Source organism: Venustampulla echinocandica (assembly GCF_003357145.1).
Source record: "Venustampulla echinocandica strain BP 5553 chromosome Unknown scaffold_7, whole genome shotgun sequence".
Taxonomy (NCBI): domain Eukaryota; kingdom Fungi; phylum Ascomycota; class Leotiomycetes; order Helotiales; family Pleuroascaceae; genus Venustampulla; species Venustampulla echinocandica.
The window spans coordinates 605,293-624,890 of NW_022474212.1; the positions used below are offsets into that span (position 1 = coordinate 605,293).

At 48.3% G+C, this 19,598-nt stretch overlaps 5 protein-coding genes across 5 annotated transcripts; 3 read left to right on the forward strand and 2 right to left on the reverse strand.

Moving 5' to 3' along the window:
• Nucleotides 1-865: 865 nt before the first annotated feature.
• On the reverse strand, nt 866-6,142 carry BP5553_08132 (DNA topoisomerase 2; the record flags this gene model as incomplete). The annotated part of the gene is made up of 5 exons (XM_032016755.1): nt 866-2,170; nt 2,220-2,486; nt 2,533-5,261; nt 5,305-5,965; nt 6,056-6,142. 5 exons carry the CDS (start codon nt 6,140-6,142, stop codon nt 866-868), a joined length of 5,049 nt encoding a protein of 1,682 aa, XP_031867046.1.
• Nucleotides 6,143-8,804: 2,662 nt separating this feature from the next.
• BP5553_08133 (DNA-binding of Mlu1-box binding protein MBP1) lies at nt 8,805-10,431 on the forward strand (the record flags this gene model as incomplete). Its single annotated transcript, XM_032016756.1, has 4 exons — nt 8,805-9,171; nt 9,223-9,338; nt 9,402-9,486; nt 9,536-10,431. 4 exons carry the CDS (start codon nt 8,805-8,807, stop codon nt 10,429-10,431), a joined length of 1,464 nt encoding a protein of 487 aa, XP_031867047.1.
• Nucleotides 10,432-10,903: 472 nt separating this feature from the next.
• Nucleotides 10,904-12,187, reverse strand: BP5553_08134 (TPR-like protein; the record flags this gene model as incomplete). The annotated part of the gene is made up of 1 exon (XM_032016757.1): nt 10,904-12,187. One exon carries the CDS (start codon nt 12,185-12,187, stop codon nt 10,904-10,906), a length of 1,284 nt encoding a protein of 427 aa, XP_031867048.1.
• Nucleotides 12,188-12,685: 498 nt separating this feature from the next.
• On the forward strand, nt 12,686-14,232 carry BP5553_08135 (Uncharacterized protein; the record flags this gene model as incomplete). The annotated part of the gene is made up of 4 exons (XM_032016758.1): nt 12,686-12,727; nt 13,172-13,261; nt 13,370-14,176; nt 14,227-14,232. The coding sequence occupies 4 exons, from the start codon at nt 12,686-12,688 to the stop codon at nt 14,230-14,232; spliced, it is 945 nt and encodes a 314-aa protein (XP_031867049.1).
• A 2,615-nt stretch (nt 14,233-16,847) lies between these two features.
• Nucleotides 16,848-19,543, forward strand: BP5553_08136 (putative DNA replication licensing factor MCM3; the record flags this gene model as incomplete). The annotated part of the gene is made up of 2 exons (XM_032016759.1): nt 16,848-16,920; nt 16,983-19,543. The coding sequence occupies 2 exons, from the start codon at nt 16,848-16,850 to the stop codon at nt 19,541-19,543; spliced, it is 2,634 nt and encodes an 877-aa protein (XP_031867050.1).
• Nucleotides 19,544-19,598: the final 55 nt, after the last annotated feature.

A 19,598-nucleotide genomic window follows, 5' to 3' on the forward strand; every position in this document is an offset into this window, starting at 1 on the left:
ACGTTCTCTCTCCTGCAGAAGCAGGTCCGAGGACGCCCCTTTTTGACTACTGTCAACCAGTATAATGGGAGGGGAGAAAATAAAAAATAAAGAGAAGAGAGAGGAAGAGGGCTGGTGACAACATTGCTTGGTCCTGAGGGATTTGGTGCTAAGCTTAGGGAACAAAGATAAAATAAGGACGCTCAACTAGCCGAATGGGACACTAAACAGCAGTGTAGAATTAGCACGAAATGCTTTCTAAGGTCTATAGAGGAACTGTGATACCGCAGGATCAGGGGCTCGGCGCCATTTGAAAGGTATATTTGATCCTCTTGGTTTTGGCTCCTTTTTATATAGGACTCTGTATATAAAAACTCCTACCTTGGCACGTCTCCGTACCCCCAGGGAGGTTCTAGGACTGCAGTCAAGCCTGTTATCCGCTAGACGTAAATCAATACAAACAAACAAGAGGATAAAAGGCAACCAACCAATAGTACGTTTCCATATTTAACCAAGATACCAATATCAGCCACTGCCGCCCCTCATTTTTATTTGAGCTCGTGATAAAACATGAGTGGCTGCCTAGCTTATGATGACCGCTTTTACTCGCCATGGCGGACTGGGCCGGAAATTGATCAAAAGCTACAAGGTATACACTACGTATAAGGGTGGACTTTTGGCGCAATGATCGCTTGCCTTGGTTGTGATTGTATTGCATGGCTCATGTTAACTGAAAAATACTAGCCCGTCGCAGCAAAACTTCCCTATACTAACATAATAAAACAGGCGGGCACCATATCATAAGTTAAAGGAACCCTAGAATAACATGTTCGCCAGAGAACCTGGATATCCTCCCTAAGAACGCCAAAATTTCCATATCCCAGGCTTAATCGCTGTCATCAAAATCATCCTCGCTCTGCTCCTCTTCTACAATGGCAGAATCGTCAGCGCCATCCAGATCCATATCATCATCATCGTCGGAGTCAATATAGATGGGCTTCTTTGCCTTAGCGACAACTGCGGCAGCTCGTGCAGGGCGTCCGCGTGCAGCTGGCTTGGGCGGTGGCGAGTCATCGTCATTCATATCAACATCCTCATCCTCGTTTTCGCTAAAATCATCCTTATTCGAGAGTTTCATTTTGTTCTGTTTGGCTGCGTATGCTTTGGCTGCTGGCGAGAGAGCTGCTGGCTTTGGTTCCGCAGGCTTCTTTGTAGCCAGAGCAGGTTTGGCCTTCGGCTTCGCACCTCGCTTGGCAGGGACCTTGGCAACTGGCGCCGGCGCCTTCTTTGGTATTGGGGGCACGTCAGAGTCATCTGAAAGGAAGCTGTCAAGGGAACCCTTCGGTGCCGGAGCCGCCTTGTGGGGAGAGGATTTAGCCAGCATCTCGTAATTCGTCTCGTCCGCATCTGATAAGTCGAAAGTTTTGCTAGGCTTAGGTTTCACCTTGGGGAGATCGTTGCTTGTGGATCTGCCATGGCTACTGTCTGGCCGGGACATAGCAAAGAGCGAGACACGTCCATTCTTCTTGTCCGTGGAGTCCCCACCGCCGATGCCTTTGACCATATCGCCAACATCGCCGAGGAGTTTGTCATCATCGCTCTCTGACTCGTCATCCTCAATCACCCACTTTTTCGGCGCTGCTGCCGCGGCACGTTTGGACCTTCCATTCGTTGGGCCGGCCTGCTCACTAGGTGCTCGTGAGGTTTGTCGAGCAGGCTTCGTAGCTCTTAGCGCGTCAAAGTCATCGTCTGACAGTCCCGAAATAACACCAGCTTCATCAGCGTCTTCCTCAGCACCGTCCGAGCCAAGACCAGAAGGCTTAGACTTCGGCTTCGGCTTGTTTTCAAACATACTAAGAAAGCGCTGATGTGGCTTTTGCTCAACCTTGACCGTTTTTGTAGCGGCGGCTTTTGATGGTTTGGGATTGTAGTCATCATCACCCTTTCGAGCCTTGTTATTCTTACCGACGCCAAGTTTTCGTGAGGCTCGCCGGTTGGTGTTACGAATGGTCTTCTGGTACTCGGCTTCTTCCTTCAATTGTACCTCCCACTCGTGAATAAATGCATCAAGATCTTGACACCATAAATCTTTCTCGTTAAGTTGTTCCAAAGTGTCATGTTCGTCTTTCTTGCCGACCATTTGCGCTTTCAATTTGTCAACGCGTTCTTGGGTGAGTGACCAAATTGGCAACTACCAGTCGTTAGCAGGGTGGTCTATTATATGCTAGGTCGGTACTTACTCCGAGCAGGTAATCAAAGTCTCTAGCTCCAGTACCCTCATCATCAGCAACATCGTCCTCATTTTCTACAACGTCATCCGTCTCGCCAGCCTTGCGCGCGTCCTTCACTTTCGGAAATGCCTCGTAGTTCCGCTTTCGCAATTCGGCGACGAGTACAGGTTTCTTCTTCTTGGAGACTACAAGCTTGTTGTCGATTATTTCCATCACAAACCTGGCTTGGTTCTTTAGTCTCCGGTACTCTGTATCAATCTTGGCCAACCAGTATGCCTAGGCGGGTTAGCAAGCGCATCACAAGTAAGGCGACAGGACAAACCTTTCGTTTAGTATACATTTCCAAGCGATAGACATAGTATTCTTCAAGGATGTCTTCAACCTTCTCATACTTTCGAATCTGACCTCTGGCATCGAATGCAACAAGATTCGAGGTAGCAATTGTCTTGTTGAGTTTGAATCTTTCGGCGAGTCCGTCATCCTTGACAGTCTTCATGTTCTTCTCGTCCAACTGAACAATGAAGTGTACGCTCCTGTGGTCATTGTACTCTTTGTAATCCTTAATAAAAGAAGGGATCTTTTCGCCTTTGATGATTTCTTCAAGTTTGCCCTTGAAATCGTCGGTCCACACACGAATAGGCAACTCGGTGATCTCGACTTCACTATTGCCAGCTTCCTTGACGACACCATTGAAAGAGTACCGATTCGGCCCCGCTTCTTCGGGTGTTCCCTTCCATCCGCGAAACCAAGGCATCATTGTTTGAAATGGTTGCTCTTCCACATCTTTATCGTCAAGCCGACCCATGCGGCGCTTCAGGTTGTTTACGATATCAACTGGATGGTAATTAGGGATTGTCGTACTCCAACCAGTACCAATACCATCTGCGCCGTTTACTAGAATCATTGGCACAACAGGACAATAAACCGTAGGCTCGATTGGCCGTCCGTCATCGATGTTGTGTTCATAAATCGGCTCGTCGAGGGCAGAAAAGACGCGTCTCGCAAACGGCGATAATCTTGTGAAGATATAACGAGGGCTTGCAGCATCAGTCCCTCCTGCGAGCCTACTACCGAAATTTCCACTGGGCTCCAGGCAATTGATATTATTTGATCCAACAAAGTTCTGAGCTAGACCAATGATAGTTTGATGCATAGATGCTTCGCCGTGATGATAAGCAGTATTCTCGGAAACATATCCGCCCAACTCAACCACCTTCATATCTCGGACGAGGTTACGCTTGAAACAGGCATACATCACCTTGCGCTGTCCGGGCTTGAAGCCATCGATAACAGAGGGGATGGATCGCATATTATCCGCCATACTAAAGAGAATGAGCTCCTTATTGACGAAATCGTCGTAGGTGAGAGTCTTAGTTGAATGGTCCAAGTAGGTTCCAGGGAGGAAGTTCCCGAGCCACAGCTTTCGAGCATCGGCCTTCTTTTTCGAGAATGCGAGATCAATCATCTCCTCTTCTTCTGGCTTAATTGTCTCGAATTCTCTGAGATGCTGGTCTAGGTTGCTGAAGTAAATCTGGGCATCCTCGGGTAAACTGGTACCCAAACCCTTGTAATACTTGTGCTTCCATCCTTTATCATCCACATGCCTTTCTCTCCAACCCTCATATTCAGGCAAGGTGAAGAAAGATTTGGAACTCAGAGGCTTCTTTGGATTTGGGCCCTTCCAGACTTTGACAATGGGCGTGATAAACTCCCGGAAGAACTCAGGTAATTTGAGTAAACTAGGGAACTGCACTTGGAGAAAGTTGATCAAAAGGCCCTTGATATGGCTTCCATCGTGATCTTGATCCGCCATGATCATGAGATGTCCATACCGAAGACCGTTAGTATCGTTGTAGACCTGCTTATGTTTCAAGCCGAGGAATTGCTTGATGTTCTGAATCTCGGCATTCTTGGTGATCTGGTCGATACTTGCATCTCGAACGTTGAGAAGCTTGCCTCGCAGCGGGAAAACGCCGATCCTATCAGGATCTAAAATAGCCCTGCCAGCGACAGCAAGACCTTTCGCAGAGTCTCCTTCGGTAAGGATTAAGGTACACTCATGACCACGCCTCGTACCAGCCAAGTTTGCGTCGACGAGCTTAGCATTACTCATACGTGACCGTTTATTGCCATCACTCTTAGAAAGCTGCTGATCAGCCTTGGCCGCCTGAAAATTTAGGATGTTCTGCACTGCCTCAGTCTTCCCAATCTTGTCCAGAAATTGTGGCGTCAGTACACATTTGCTTCCGAACTGTTTGATTCTGGTGGTGAGCTGCTCCTTCGTCTGAGAAGTAAACGCAGGGTTCACGATCGAAGCGTTGACAAAGAGAAAAATGTGATTGCGAATCTGATTGGCTTTCAACGTAGCACCCTTAGAATTCTTCTTCTTCACCACCTCCAGAAGCTTATCGCATATCTGGTCAGCGATATAATTGACGTGTGTACCTCCCGAAGTTGTGGCAATCGAATTGGTGAAAGAAACTTGTTGAAAGGCCCCGTCGGAGACTGCAAATCCAACCTCCCAGCGTTCATGGGCTTTTGGGTCCTCGATTATAACAGTGCCAGTTGCCGGTGGTGGTGCACCATCCTCCAACCCGCGCTCTCTGTTAATCGCTTTGGCGTACATTTCACAGTATTTCTTGAAATCCAGTTTGATCAAGCTACCATTTAGAGATACCTTAACCCCTTTCACGGTACCAGCCATATCATAAACTCGGCGCTTTACAAGGGCCTCGAAGTCATCATCAATGCCGTCCATTCTGAATTTTTTGTAGTCGGGAGTAAAAGTGACGCGGGTAAAATCGGCTGATTTGCTTGCAGATATTTTTGCCTTGCCCATGTTGGTCATGTTGCTGGTCCATGTTTGCTTATATCTCTTACCCCGGCTTGAATCTTGAGTCTCGATTGTGAACTCGGTACTGAAAATATTACAAAGCTTGGCTCCATAACCATTACGACCACCAGTTGTTTTGGCTTCATCGTCATCATAGTTTGATCCAGTCAAGAGATGTCCGAAAATCATCTCCGGGATGTAAATTTTCTCTTTCTGTTCTATAAGTTAGCAGAGTATCGATCAACGGTATCATAAATATACTTGCCTGGTGAATCTCGACAGGGATACCTGCCCCATCGTTCTCGACACTAATTTCACCCTTCTCGCGGTCCACAACCACCTTAATCATTTTCATATTTTTATCATTCTGCTTGTTATCGGCAGCATTGACCAAAACCTCGTCAAAGATCTTATAAAGGCCAGGAACAAATGTAGCTTTTCGAAGCTCCATCTGTGAGGTTTCGGAATTGAAAACCCACATCTGTTGCTCGGTGCGCTCCACAGACCCAATATACGTATCCGGACGTTTCAGAATGTGCTCAAGCTGAGTGAGCTTCTGGTATCGGTCGGTTGCGGTCTTGTTCTTGGGCGCCGAATCCTGAGGTCCATCAATGTCCATGTTGAAACCCTCGTTTTCAACATCCTGTAAGGGTTTCCCAGCCGGCTTTTTCGCAGCTGGGGCCTTCTTCTGCTTTTTCGCGCTTGGTGGGGTATTTGAGAGCATCGAATCGTCATGAACAGACTCTGCATCGGACACGGGATCCTCATCATCGCTCTCTATCTTTGGACGTTTCTTCGAGGTGGTCTTGGAAGTCTTCAAAGTGGATTGAACTAGTTTCTTGGGGGCGGCCTTGGGGGCTTTTGTTGCCTTTGGTGCCTTTGTTGCCGCTGCTTTCTTTGGTGCAGGTTTTGCTTTCGCTTTCTATGCGTGCGGAAGTTAGTCTCTGGAAGATACAATGCCGTCTGGGGATGGGAGTCGGGGTTGGAGTCAGATAGTCTAGTAAAAGCTTACAGGAGCAGGAACTGGGGAGAATGGATCGGAATCTCCATTATCATCATCGGTGAAAACCGCATCATCCATAATGGAATCGTCGTCCATATTGTCGGGTCAACGCGACCGCGCTGGGTTTGAAAATAGCGAAAGAAAGGGTAAATGGGTAACCCGTCGGCAAGGCCGTGCTGGGTTTCGTCTGTGAATTTAAATGGTCATAAAAGAGGGACTTAAAGGCCAAGGTAAAGTGATCGTATGCTGTTGTGAAGTGTTGTTGTTATTGTCGGTTGCCACTGCTTTGTACGTCGTGTTTTTGTTTACACGCAGAGAAGCGCAATCGCGTACCACCACACCAGGCTCGCTTTAGGATTAGCGTGCTCCTATCAGTTCATTCTATTCACATGACCTGCAACTAAAAATAACCTAAGCGCGAGGGAGGGACAAATTGCCTAATACGGCAAATAATAACAAAACATCCATCCAACAACCTAAGAGAGCAATTTCGGTCCCTCAACTCAGGTTGTCACACTGAGATCGACATCGTTCAATCGTCCGGTCTTGTGCAACTCCAAGAACGAATTCGCCATGAGGATTTGGCTCTGAGGATGCACACGTCCGTGTTCCCAACTCCACAGCGTTATACAATGTCCAGAACGGACACCGGCAACCACAGCATCGGCTTCCTCTCCGCGTCCAAGCAATATGAAATCGTAACAGTCGTCCAAAGAATATCTAAAATGACGGGGAAGATTCCCTGCCTGTGCACCTCAGTTCCATATTCAGATATGCCTGCAGAGGATATCTCGTCCTCTGCTCTTTCTCGGTTCTCCCTTTTTGAACCTCTCTCCGCTGCCACGTCATATTCCTCCTCAGAGATTTGCATTTTAGAGAAGCGTCGCAGGTGGTCTGCAATTCATCGTTCAGCCAGTTGCTGCTTCAGAAATCTGTCCCTGTTGGCTTCATGAACACAGCTTCGAGTCTCCTTAGGAGAATTCTCTTTCCTTAAAACACCTTGACACGCATCAACTCCCTACTATCCAATTATTCTACGCAGCGCTCTCGCTTGCTTGCTTCGTTTGCCAATGTGCATAAGCGACAACGTGCTTGGCCTAGATATCATGAATCTTCGTATAGATGTGGCGGGTATGTACATATTATGGCCGATCCATGTTGTACCTATGTCTTTACATCAGGACTCGAGGCCGCGCAACACAGTCCCAGCTATCTTTTCACAATTTGGCCGTCCACGTTAAATGGAGATGGCGACAGCTCGACTGTCCCCTATTACTTCTTGTCCTCATCACATCTAATGGCTTGTTGGTGAGGCAGCAACTACATTTAAAGAACACAGAGCTTGGTAGACAAACGCTCCCAGCCCCAGGCTTGGTTAGTGACCCTGCCACTTTCACCATTTGAAAGCAAAGCCACCAATCACATACGCTGTTATGCGCCTCTATGCATGCCGGTTGTGGTGTTTCTCAAGTGACAGCTGCAGTCTCGGCAGTAGTTGCGGAAACGGAACATTCTCCTTGCTTTCTAGAAAGGCTGTGGAAGCTCTTTGACCAGCAGCAAGAGAGAGATGTGATGAGACGGATAGAAGCATAGGGGCGCTGTCAGGGATCTGCGCTACAAAATGGAGCCCGGAGGCCTCCGAGACAGGGCAAATCAGACGCTGCTGAGTTCAATAATATACTCCATGCAGAGACGCCCAAATTGAAGTCGAGGTTGGGCGCTTGATACTCTCTGTCCACGTGCATCGAGTCAGTCAAACTGGATCTGGTCCGCCATCCTCATCCGTGACTCTCATCGCTAAGATTCCTTTGTCGGTCTTGAAGAGTATGGCCGGTCACCGCTTTAGCGCAGCCGCAGGTACTGCAGCCTTCCGTCCCAGGACGACTCCTTGCCAGCAGGCTGCCCAGCCTCCAGCAGCTTTGCTACCCACGCCCAAACAACGCCTGTTCTTGATCGGGAAGTGGCACCAGCATTGCTGATGTCAAACTTACCGTCTGGGCCTAGCAATACACGCTTTTGCTGTCATGCAGCCCGTTAATTTGGCAATTCCACCATTCTGGGGCGTTGGTGAAACATGCCGCCTCGATCGATGCTCTAGAATGTGTACGGGGGCTGCTTGGTGGGCATCTCCTAGAGACGGGCACGGGAGCGGAGAAACTTCTACAGAAGCGTTTTGCGAATCGTTTGAAGCATTATTCCTTATTCTCGGGCCTTGTTCTTTTGGGGGTTGTTCTCCGTTCACGCCCTTGATTGAGAGATCCATAAGAGGAATTCAACTCTTTTGGACATAGTTGGAGCATCATAGGATTCACAATACGCACTTACTAGTCCTGCAGCAGGTCGGTGTGTGCTCGTTCCCTCGGATTCACGAATAAGCGTTCGAGAGAGGCAAACGGATGTTTTCTACCCCAGGCCGGTTCCTAGACATCGCCAGCAAAGCCCGAGATCGCAGATTAGTGGTCACAGACATCGACGGCTGTTCCTGGGACTGCAGCAATCTGCACCGCTTGCTGGCACCCAAGTAGGGCATGATACTCAACCTCGTTATTTGCCCCATCTCCCATAAAGGCCCACCAACAGTCTATTTCTAGAGTTCTGTTTGCCGGTTCTAATACATTGGCTCTCTGCCCCACCGTACCCACGTACTTCCTTCCTTGACTACTTTAAGCTGATAAGCGTTCGTTCGTCATCGAAGAACGAATCCCATCAACTTGCAGATTAGAGGCTTAGCACCACGAACCCCTCAATCCTCACCGCTATGCTTTCCGTGGCATCACTACTCAACCCTGCTCCGTTGGAACCGCAAGGCACAGGTACAAAACTGCCTTCCAGTCCTTCGCCTTCCTTCCGCACTTCGCCTTCAACTTGTGATAGCCCTCAGTTATCAAGTTATACCTCGAATAAGAAGCAGAAGATGAGTAAGGATGGCGCAGTTTTCCAAAAGGGCAAGATCAAGGGCGAAGTCAACTACCCCCCGTTTGAAGACCTGGACGACGAAGCCATGCGCGAGGTTCGAAAATACCATGTCTACCCAATTGGAGAGATCCAGGAGTACTGCCGCCACATTCCATATAACAGTGAAAAGAAAAGCTTTCTTGAAAAGACAGGCCGAGAAGGTTTTGAAGGTATGGTCGCTTCCATGCACGGGGTCCCGGAGCTTGCTGATTTTCTTCCAGTATTTCAATATACCTTCAAAGTTCCCGGAGACGAAAAGGTATACACCGTGATGTGGGATTACAATATCGGGCTCGTTCGCATCACACCATTTTTCAAGTGTTGCAAATATTCTAAGGTCAGAATTCCCATATTAATGGCTGCTTCATGGTTGTATGAAAGTTTTATTAATATCAATTAGACGACTCCCGCGAAAATGCTCAACATGAACACAGGCTTGAAGGAGATCACGCATAGCATCACTGGCGGGGCACTTGTAGCACAAGGTAAGAGCGTCAACATTGGCGTGCTATTCGGGTCTAACAGACTACACAGGGTACTGGATGCCATACTCCTGCGCTCTTGCAGTTTGCGCAACATTCTGTGCTCACATCGCCGGCGCACTGATACCAATTTTCGGGCCAACATTTCCCTCGCAATGTGTATCGCCGGAAGCCCCCGAGCACGGCCGCATGGTTATCGATCAGGCCCTCGTCGTCCAGGCTACCGTGGATGCAAATACATATCGCCAACAATACGGCAGCGTTTCACCTAAGCCTAGGCGGGATACCTACTCGCCTCGGCAACGCTTGCCTGACCACCGGACCGCATCCTCGAGCCCTCTCGATCAGCGTCTCCGTCTTAAGAGAGCATTTGTCGGCGATAGCCCGTACCGCACGCCAGCTGACACGGATATAGATGGGAATGGCAGCGAAGCGAGCAGTGGTGATGGTTACTTCTGCTCGCCTATTAGCCCTCTATCCCCAAAAAGTCTTAACCTGAACCAGTCACCAACCTGGCGAGGCCATCACATGGTTTCTCATAGCACGGATTCCTCCATCGACATTCAATCCCATCAACTTGGCCCAGGCCCGAATCCTGTACTTAGTGCAATTCCACGCTCGACAGGCCCACTAAATGCACAACTGGATTCTCCTTGGAGCCCGAAGCGAAAAGCTGATGAACTTGATGCGGACGATGAGTATGATGGCGAGGAGAGTGCGAGCGTTACTGATGACAAAATAAGCGAGCATGATGGAGGATCCGGTACACACATGGAGGATACCTGCAACATGAGATCTAGGCTCGGTAGTGCGGATAGGATGGCGGCATGGTTGCTGATGCAACTTAACGTGACGGATCGCGAGAACAGAGCCGACACTGCTACAAAGGATGAGGTTCTGGATTCAGAAGAACCGAGGATAAAGAGGAGGAGGCCAGCATCTATGTGAAACTCTCTAGCGGTGTAAATCATGAGATGTGGAATAGGCGTGTTTACTCTGCCGGCCTGGTTGCGGGGTAATCCGACAATGTGGATGGCATGAAGGTTTGGAGTTTCACTGCTTGATTATTTAAATGAATGAGATTTTCTGAATTTTGATTTGTCTGAAGTTCATTTCCTGGCAGGTATTGTAATACTAGTATTTGGCTATTCTTGATCTAAAATACTAGCTATTCCAACGTTGATACTTGCCCACAACATATGGGCCACCAATCTTGAGGTCAGATTCTACCTGAGCATCCCCCTCTCAATTTGAGGTATTCTGACCACCATAACCTGAGCGCCAAATAGTCTGATTGGGGGACCTAGCACCACAGCCCTTCTAATCAACTAAAGTGATGAAGTTAGCGAGCTTAAGTCCACCCCTTTCCTAGCTGCTTGCTCATCAGTAGTATTGCTATTCTTCAATCCGACCGCCTCTATCAGCTTGATTTTTCAGCAGCCTTTTTCTTTTTAAAGTCCTGCACCCATGTGTCTGCATTCGATTTCGGGACAACAAAAATCTTGACAACTTCATCAGTGACCGCCACATTCTCAGAAGACAGAATTTTCAACAGCACAGCCTTCTTTCCCACTTTAAGCAAACCACCTTTCACAGTTTCTATGTAGCATTCGACGCTCGCCGGTGTGTAAGCACCTTCCTTGTCCCAGGGAAGGGGTAAAATGTAACTTAAGTGATGAGTCAAGGTCTCCGTCTCGTTGAAAGCTTTGATGAAGTCCGACTGCAGATGCAACGGGTACAGCAGGACAGTGGGGAAGCTTAATGTGGAAGTGGGATCCACTGGGTCAGGAACAAGCTCGATCTTCGCGTCCTCCATCTCGGGAGGTTGCGTCGTTGCCAGGAGCTTCACATCCCTCGCTTTCAGTGCAGCCTTTAGCGTCTGTTCCTCAAGCCACTTTCTCTGCTGTCTCTCCAACTCCCTCTTCCTTGTCGCAGAAACCTCTTCATTCTTCTTGATAATATCCCTTGCCACAGCCTTCAATGCCACGTTCTCAGAGTCAATAGCCAATCCCCTGGCGCATGCATCATCGGCCTCTACAATCTTCCCTAAGCTCCACAACGCCCTCGCAGACCTATAATAAGCCTTGACATTCCTCCCATTAATCCTCAAAGCACTACCGCAATCCATCGTACAGCTGCGGAAATTCTTGAGTTCCAGATGACATGCTGCACGATTAACCAAACAGGCTTCCAAAATGTTAATCTCCTTCATCACCTCCTCAACATCCTCGTTCTGTTTCTCTTCTTTAGAGGAATTTTGCCGTTTCCGCACCTCAATCAACAGAACTTGTATAGCTTTGGTGTAGAACTCCTTCGCATCTTTCCACCCTTTTTGTTTAAATGTCTCGTTCCCGTGTTCTTTGAAGCTTTGTGATACTTCGGCGGGCGTCCCTTCATACGCTAGGGCTTTCAGGGCTTCTACATCGTCATTTTCTTCGAGAGATGTCATGAACAGGGGGGATTTGTTAAGCTCCTCGAGAATTTCGGTGCCAGATTTGTTGCGCATTGCCGCGAATCCTGGGGGGAGTTGGGGGCCCGCGCTGCCATCGTCGTTTGTCGTTGGTGTCGCATTCGAGGCAAAAGCGTTCATTGCTTGGGTGAGGAGGTCTGGTCCCGGGATCGGCGCGTCATTTTTGCTGGCGGTGTGACCTTCAGAAATGTTCACCGAATCTGCGAAATCGCCCGAGAGCTCTTCTATCTTCATGATTACGTTTAAAGTGATAGTCGATGTGAATGTAAATAGGCATAGGCGTTCAATTTCCTTGTTGGAGGAAAAGTTTCGGCGGGGTGTTGTTATCGCATCGCGATAAGACCCTAAACGCGGTGTTGTATGGCAGAATCGCTCAAAGGCGTAAGAGTGTTTTATTAGCGCTGCCCCAGCTTAAGCCTCGACTACTTCGCAACTCCATGCTTTGTACTCCGTACACTGAATTATGAAATATCAACAGACTTCTTGCTTGAACAGTTCTACGTTGCACCTCTCGTTTCACTCTTTATAGGTACTACTTTTACTATCTTCCTTTGCCGGAAATAGGAAGTAACCTAGTCAACGAACGATTGACCGACATCACCCCACGAGGTTCCGGCAAACCTCAAGTACGTTCCCGGAGCTGCGACTCAAGACAGTGCAGGGTGGCCGAGGCCACGTCAAGGGCCAAGGAAACAGGAACCGGAGGGGCAATACGTTGGGAGTATCGGCAAGATGGCTGACAAAACGCAAAAGTATCGGACGGAGATCCAGCAGGTGAGTTGTTATTATGTTGCCTCCCGAAATGTGGCAGTGTTTGCAACTTTATTGGTTATGTTCGATCCCAGCAAACGCTCTGTTCCATGTCAACAAATGTAGCAAGGGCTACAGCTACAAACTTTTAAAGACTTCTTATTATTTCAACCTGGATCTAAAATCCCTTTCCAGCCAAAATGTCCCCATCTGAGCTAGTACGCCTTTTTCAAAAGGTATTACTTTCATGTTCGTGACAAAGATGACGCTGCACGGCCAAGTAAAGCTACTCAGTAGCCGTAGCTAGATGGATGCGCTACAGGAGCTTCAATCTCTCACTATAATTGTCATTTTAGCACCTCGAGTAATCTAGCTGCTAGATCAGCAACCAGGGGAGCTGCCACAGAACAGTCCTATTTTATTTGTGTAAAGATATGTCAAATAAGTCCTTCACTAACGAATAATCAGATGATGTACGTCTCTGGGGAGACGGCCGAAGCTTCTCCAGAAACCACGGGTATGATCGAGGAAATCGTACGGCAACAAGTAATTGAGATGGTAAGTAACCACCCATTTTGGCACGATCAGTGCAGGTCTTGGAATCTGGCACTTTTACGACTTCTTGATCATGGCCCTCATTCTATGTCGTATCGCTAATTTTATCAGTTACGACAATGCACTGAACAAGCATCCCGACGAGGCAGCAGATCCATCTCAACCGACGACCTAATTTTCCTCATCCGGCATGACCAAGCCAAAGTATCCCGTCTGCGCACCTTTCTCTCCTGGAAAGACGTGCGCAAAAACGTCAAGGATTCCGATGATAAAGGCGGTGATGCAGACCTCGGAACCGGAGACGAACCGGTAGCAGCGGTTGCTGGTGGCCCAGTCGTCGACACAGCTAAGAAGAACAAGAAAGCCAAAGTCGGTCTACCATGGGAGGTCCCATCTTTCTACAACCAAGAGGTTCCGGAACGAGATGATGAGGAGGATGAGGATGAAGAGGAGATGAACTATGCCACCCTTCAACGTCTCAAGAAAGCAGATGAACGCACTAAAGCAATGACCAAGGAGGAGTACGTCACATGGTCAGAATATCGCCAAGCTTCATTTACCTTCCGCAAAGGCAAGAGGTTTAAGGAATGGGCAGGCTTTGGCGTCGTGACAGACTCGAAACCCAATGATGACATTGTCGATATTCTGGGCTTCCTGACTTTCGAAATTGTTCAGACGCTCACAGAAGAAGCGCTCAAGATCAAGGAGCAGGAAGATTTGGGGAAGGAGAAGACGGGTGGTGAACAGGCGGGGAAGAAGCGTAAGCTTACGGGCTTGTTCGATCCACCCTCTGAGGGGCGTACGCCGGTTGAGACGAGGCATATCCAAGAGGCGTTCCGGAGACTGCAGCAGCGGCCGAATAAACAACGTGCTTTATGTAACTTCACGCGGGGCCTGAATAGAACTCCTTTGAAGCTCGTAAGTAAGATGCTGCCGTACCGTCAAACCCGTACTAATTGTTATGACAGTTTTGATATCGGCTGTTTGATTATGACGGGCGTTATGTGGTGAACTGGATAGGATAGGCTGGGTTGGAGTTATGTGGCTGCCATGGAAGCAAAGTATCAGAATAGCTCTATATGTAGGAAAGCAGGAAAATGTTCTTGATATGAATACCTTCATCCAACTAGTTGTTCTACCTCTGTTGACAAATTACACCCAACCACCCGTACTATGCCTCATAGTTGGGCTACATTGTCAACCTCGCACCCCCCTTCATGACTCCCACTCCCATCGTGCCTCATTGCCACCATATGAGCGGTGTGGTAATCTTACCGCCTTTCTTTGTGCCAAACCGAAAGTGAGAGTTCTGCCTGGCCTCGCCTCGCGTAGGTAGACCTTATATATCCAATTAAGCGCTTTTCTGGTACAACTAAGATCTAATCTCCTGTGGCCGACTAAGTGAGAAGCCTCGAAAAATAACAAAGAAGTTGATCTTACCAGTGACTGATCGGATGGGGGTTAGCCCCACCTGAAATGATGTTATATCCCAACACCTTCAACAGCTTGTAATGGGGGTTCATTCCTTGCCGCAAGGCAGTCTGAGTTACAAAATTACTTGAGCGAGTTGATCCGGCTTAGAGCCGCAGTTCCGTTCTGGGCTGCCCGGAATAATCGGAGTGTCTCGGGGGGCTGGATTATTTTTTTGGGGGTTTTTGTTTTGTTTACCTAGCAACTCTTCGCTTCTCTAAGCGAGCCAAAAGGGGGGTTTGCCTCTGCTCGACGCGCCTCTATAATCCAACCCCGCGCAGAATTATCAGCAACTAGAAAGTTCACTCACATGCGCCAAGGGCGATCTCGATATATTAATATCTCCCTTAAGTGTCATGACCCGCTTGGAGATTTTTTCCTATTAATCTGCGGCGTATAGGCTTCCTTACTTCAATGAGGAAGTTGAAATTGTCGCTTGCGATACGAAGGTGGATCCTGTGGATGGCTTGATATTTTAGGAGATAATATTTTAGAAGAGGGATGAGGGCCTGGGAACTGTCGCGTCGCGTAACCAATCTGGGCTGTTGACCTTCGTTGAAGTTCGTCCAAACGAGAAGAATCAATCATGGCTTGCAGGTCACAAGCACTTCTAAACTGACATCCATAGGACCAAATCATTAGATTTCTAGGTTCCCACCAGGAGGTATCTTTGGAATTGGCAATCGCCCCACTTCTTTTAATGCGCTGTATATTAACACTCAATTCATTGGTAGCAAAATTAAAAGCAGATTGAAAGGGCTCGGCGATAGCATCTGTATCCGATGATACAAATGATCTGCTACGACACTCACAGCTCCAGAAGGAGCCAGCGGCAACATTCAAATTCAGGGTTACCTTGAATATAGTCCCGTTTTGATCTTTGGCTATCGAAATAATATGTTAACAAGAAGCTGTAACTTGTAGAGACCTCTACATACTATTCCTACCTAAGGTACCTAAGTGGTAGGTACCTAAGTAAGGGTGGTCACATGACTGTAACTTCTCCCGGTTGTGCCAGTGCTATATAAATCAAAATAAGCGATTTTGTATTAACGAAGTACAAGGGCGTGGCACTTGGTCAAGTGTGTTCTGGTCAAATTGTACTGTCGTTATCGCCAGGGACGACAGGGGGGAAAAAGGGAACAACAATAAAGCGAAACAGCAACAAAAATCGATAAGAGATGTAGGCAATCGCCCGGGCCGAACTCTTTTGCTTCTGAAGTATACAATAATAATAATAATATAATAAATAATATTTTTGCCTTTTTTTCCTGTCTTTGCGACAAATGCTTATATTTTTTTTATACCTCGCCTATGCTGCTGTGGGGTGTTGGGGGTTACCGAGAGGGCGAGAGTATGATAATGTATCAAGTTACTTGGGAATTAAACCTTCTCCAATATCAAAGCTGTCTTGGTGATTCCCGGTAGACTACTTGGCCCTTCTAAGCAATCAAGTCGTGTTTAAACTTCCCCACAACGACTTGCCTAGCTCTGAAAAGGCACGCCCAAAATGTTGATATGATGCCTTTAACCTCGAGGGAGCCACTTGGTTTGGGTACCGGGTACCACTCCGACAAAGACTAGCTTTGGGATAGTACATTATTTCTGTCGTGTAGTGTCTACCGCATTACCGTCTTGCTATCATGGGACAGACAAATATCTCTTTTAACTGTTAAACTGACTGGATTGTATCGCTATATACAGCGCGCCTACTTAGCTGCGGCTTGACTCTCCGTACCAAAAGCTCTGGAGCCAAGGCCAAGCCGACCTATTTAGCCATGCTTCTCAGCACAGAGGCAGTCCGACGGTGACTACTCGCCACCCAAAGTTGTATATTATAACAACACAAAATGTATTCATGGTGTGGCTTGAGGTTGTTGTTGTCTGATGATGTTCATTTAGCTCAAGGGTTGCACGCCTTAAGCGATTTCCATGTGGCTGGTCGCGCTACTGCATCCACTTTACGCGTAAAAGGGAACGCGACGCGTATCAATTATCAATTTCGCGCCATCTCCTGAGAAACTCGACTCCTCGACATTCTGAGAAGAGGGACAAGACATTCCGAACGTTCAACATCGCCATAACCACAACGGTATTTGGTCGATATCCCTCATTCATCATGGACAACCCACAGCTCAGGGACGTAGCGGCCCGGGATCGCGTTCGCGCAGCACAAGATTTCCTCGATCCAAGTATGTCCGCTACCCTCTGGTGTTGACTGCTGTCGCTCTCTGCTAACACTGACCGCCTGCAGTTGATCTAGCCGCCGCCCGAAGCTACAGAGCCGATATCATATTGATGCTGCAGAAGTTCGAGCGGAGATTGGTAGTAAGCATAGACGAAATTCGAGCCCACAATGTCGAACTCGCGGAAGGCCTGCTCCAACAACCTTTTGACTTTGCTCAAGCCTTTGACAAGGCCCTCCACGAAGTCGTCAAAGCACTCCCAAATAGCACGCCGAAGCAGACATCAGACGATGTGATGTACTATTGCGCGTTCTCCGGCAGCTTCGGTCAATACGCGTGTAATCCGCGAACCCTTTCCTCCATCCACCTCAACCATATGGTCTCCTTGGAAGGAATTGTGACGAGATGCTCCCTTGTACGTCCCAAAGTCGTCAAGAGTGTACACTACAACGAAAAGAAGAAGATTTTCCACTTCCGGGAGTATAAAGATCAAACAATGACCGCCAGTGGGGCTAGCACCTCGAGCGTTTACCCACAAGAGGATGATGAAGGCAATCCGCTCATCACAGAATATGGATACTGTACATATAGGGATCACCAGACTATTTCGATACAAGAAATGCCTGAACGAGCCCCTGCAGGACAATTGCCAAGAGGCGTCGATGTTATTTTAGACGATGATCTGGTCGACAAGTGCAAACCCGGCGACAGGGTCCAACTTGTCGGCATTTATCGATCTCTCGGAAACAGGAATGCGAGCCATAGCACTGCGATTTTCAAGACCGTGATCCTCGCTAATAATGTTGTCATGTTATCCTCGAAATCAGGAGGCGGAATTGCTTCAGCTATCATTACCGATACAGATATTCGCAATATTAACAAGGTTGCGAAAAAGAAGAACCTCTTCGACCTTCTTTCGCAATCGCTTGCTCCCAGTATTTACGGCCACGAGTTCATCAAAAAGGCTATCCTTCTTATGCTACTTGGTGGGATGGAGAAGAATCTGGAAAATGGCACACATTTGAGGGGTGATATAAACGTTTTGATGGTCGGCGATCCTTCCACTGCCAAGTCTCAAATTCTACGATTTGTCCTTAATACTGCGCCTCTAGCTATTGCTACGACGGGTAGAGGCTCATCGGGAGTTGGTCTCACGGCTGCTGTTACAACGGATAAGGAGACGGGCGAACGAAGACTCGAGGCCGGTGCTATGGTTCTAGCTGATCGTGGTGTTGTCTGCATCGACGAATTTGATAAGATGTCCGACATAGATCGAGTTGCCATTCACGAAGTCATGGAACAACAAACAGTGACGATAGCAAAAGCTGGCATTCATACCTCCCTGAACGCACGTTGCAGTGTTGTTGCCGCTGCAAATCCCATCTTCGGGCAATACGACACCCACAAAGATCCACATAAGAATATCGCTCTTCCAGACTCCCTCCTGTCTCGTTTCGATTTGCTATTCATTGTCACAGATGATATTGAGGATGCACGAGATCGGCAAATATCAGAACATGTTCTTCGAATGCACCGGTACCGACAACCAGGCACAGAAGAGGGGGCTCCAGTTCGAGAGCAGTCTCAACAAACCCTCGGCGTTGGCGTAGACCAAGAGGCTGATGCCAATCGGCCCACAGATGTTTACGAGAAATATAATCAGATGCTTCACGCAGGCGTGACAGTGATGAGTGGCCGGGGCGCCAACAAGAAAGTCGAAGTTCTCAGTATTCCCTTCATGAAGAAATACATCCAATACGCCAAGTCTCGAATCAAGCCCGTCTTGACGCAAGAAGCCTCGGACAGGATCAGTGAAATTTACGTTGGCCTTAGAAACGACGACATGCAAGGAAACCAGCGCAAGACCAACGCCATGACAGTCCGTACTCTCGAAACTATCATCCGTCTCGCAACCGCACACGCTAAATCCCGCCTCTCAAACCGAGTCGAAGAACGTGATGCCTTGGCCGCAGAGACAATCCTGCGCTTCGCTCTATTCAAAGAAGTACTTGAGGATGAGACAAGGAGCAAACGCCGCAAGACGCGTCCTCTAGAAATCGAATCCTCGAGTGAAGACTCAGACTCGGATTCGGACTCACCACCCCCAGCCACACGCGGGTCCTCATCTCGAACGCGAACTCCTGGAACTGCACGCACCCGGGGCATAGCTGTTCCCCGCAGAAACGGTACCAATAATGCACGAGCAAACGAAGATGAGGATTCAGATGGAGCAGACCTCTACGCCGCATCCCCACGCACAACGACTCAACGCTCTCGCCGTACAAACGGTAGCAATATCCCCACCCAATCCCAAACATCTTTCGCCTCCTCCCTACCCGCATCTCAACTCCCTTCCCAGTCCCAATCCCAAGATGCCGATCTGGCAACTGGTACCGCAGCTTTAAGTATTGAGGCCAATGGTGGAATTACGCCTGCGCGCTTCCAGGTATTCCGCACCACCCTCGGTCAATTGCTTAATACCCCGCTGTTCGAGGATGATTCTGCTGAGGTGAATGATATTATCAGGGCAGTGAACGGGAGGATTGGTGGCTCTGCTGGGGGGCCCTTCGAAAGAGCGGAGGCGGTTGCGGCCTTGAAGAAGATGGACGAGGCGAATAATGTTATGTAAGTTCTTCCTTTTCTTCATTTTGTGTCACGGCGAGGGATAATTCATCCTTCGAGTC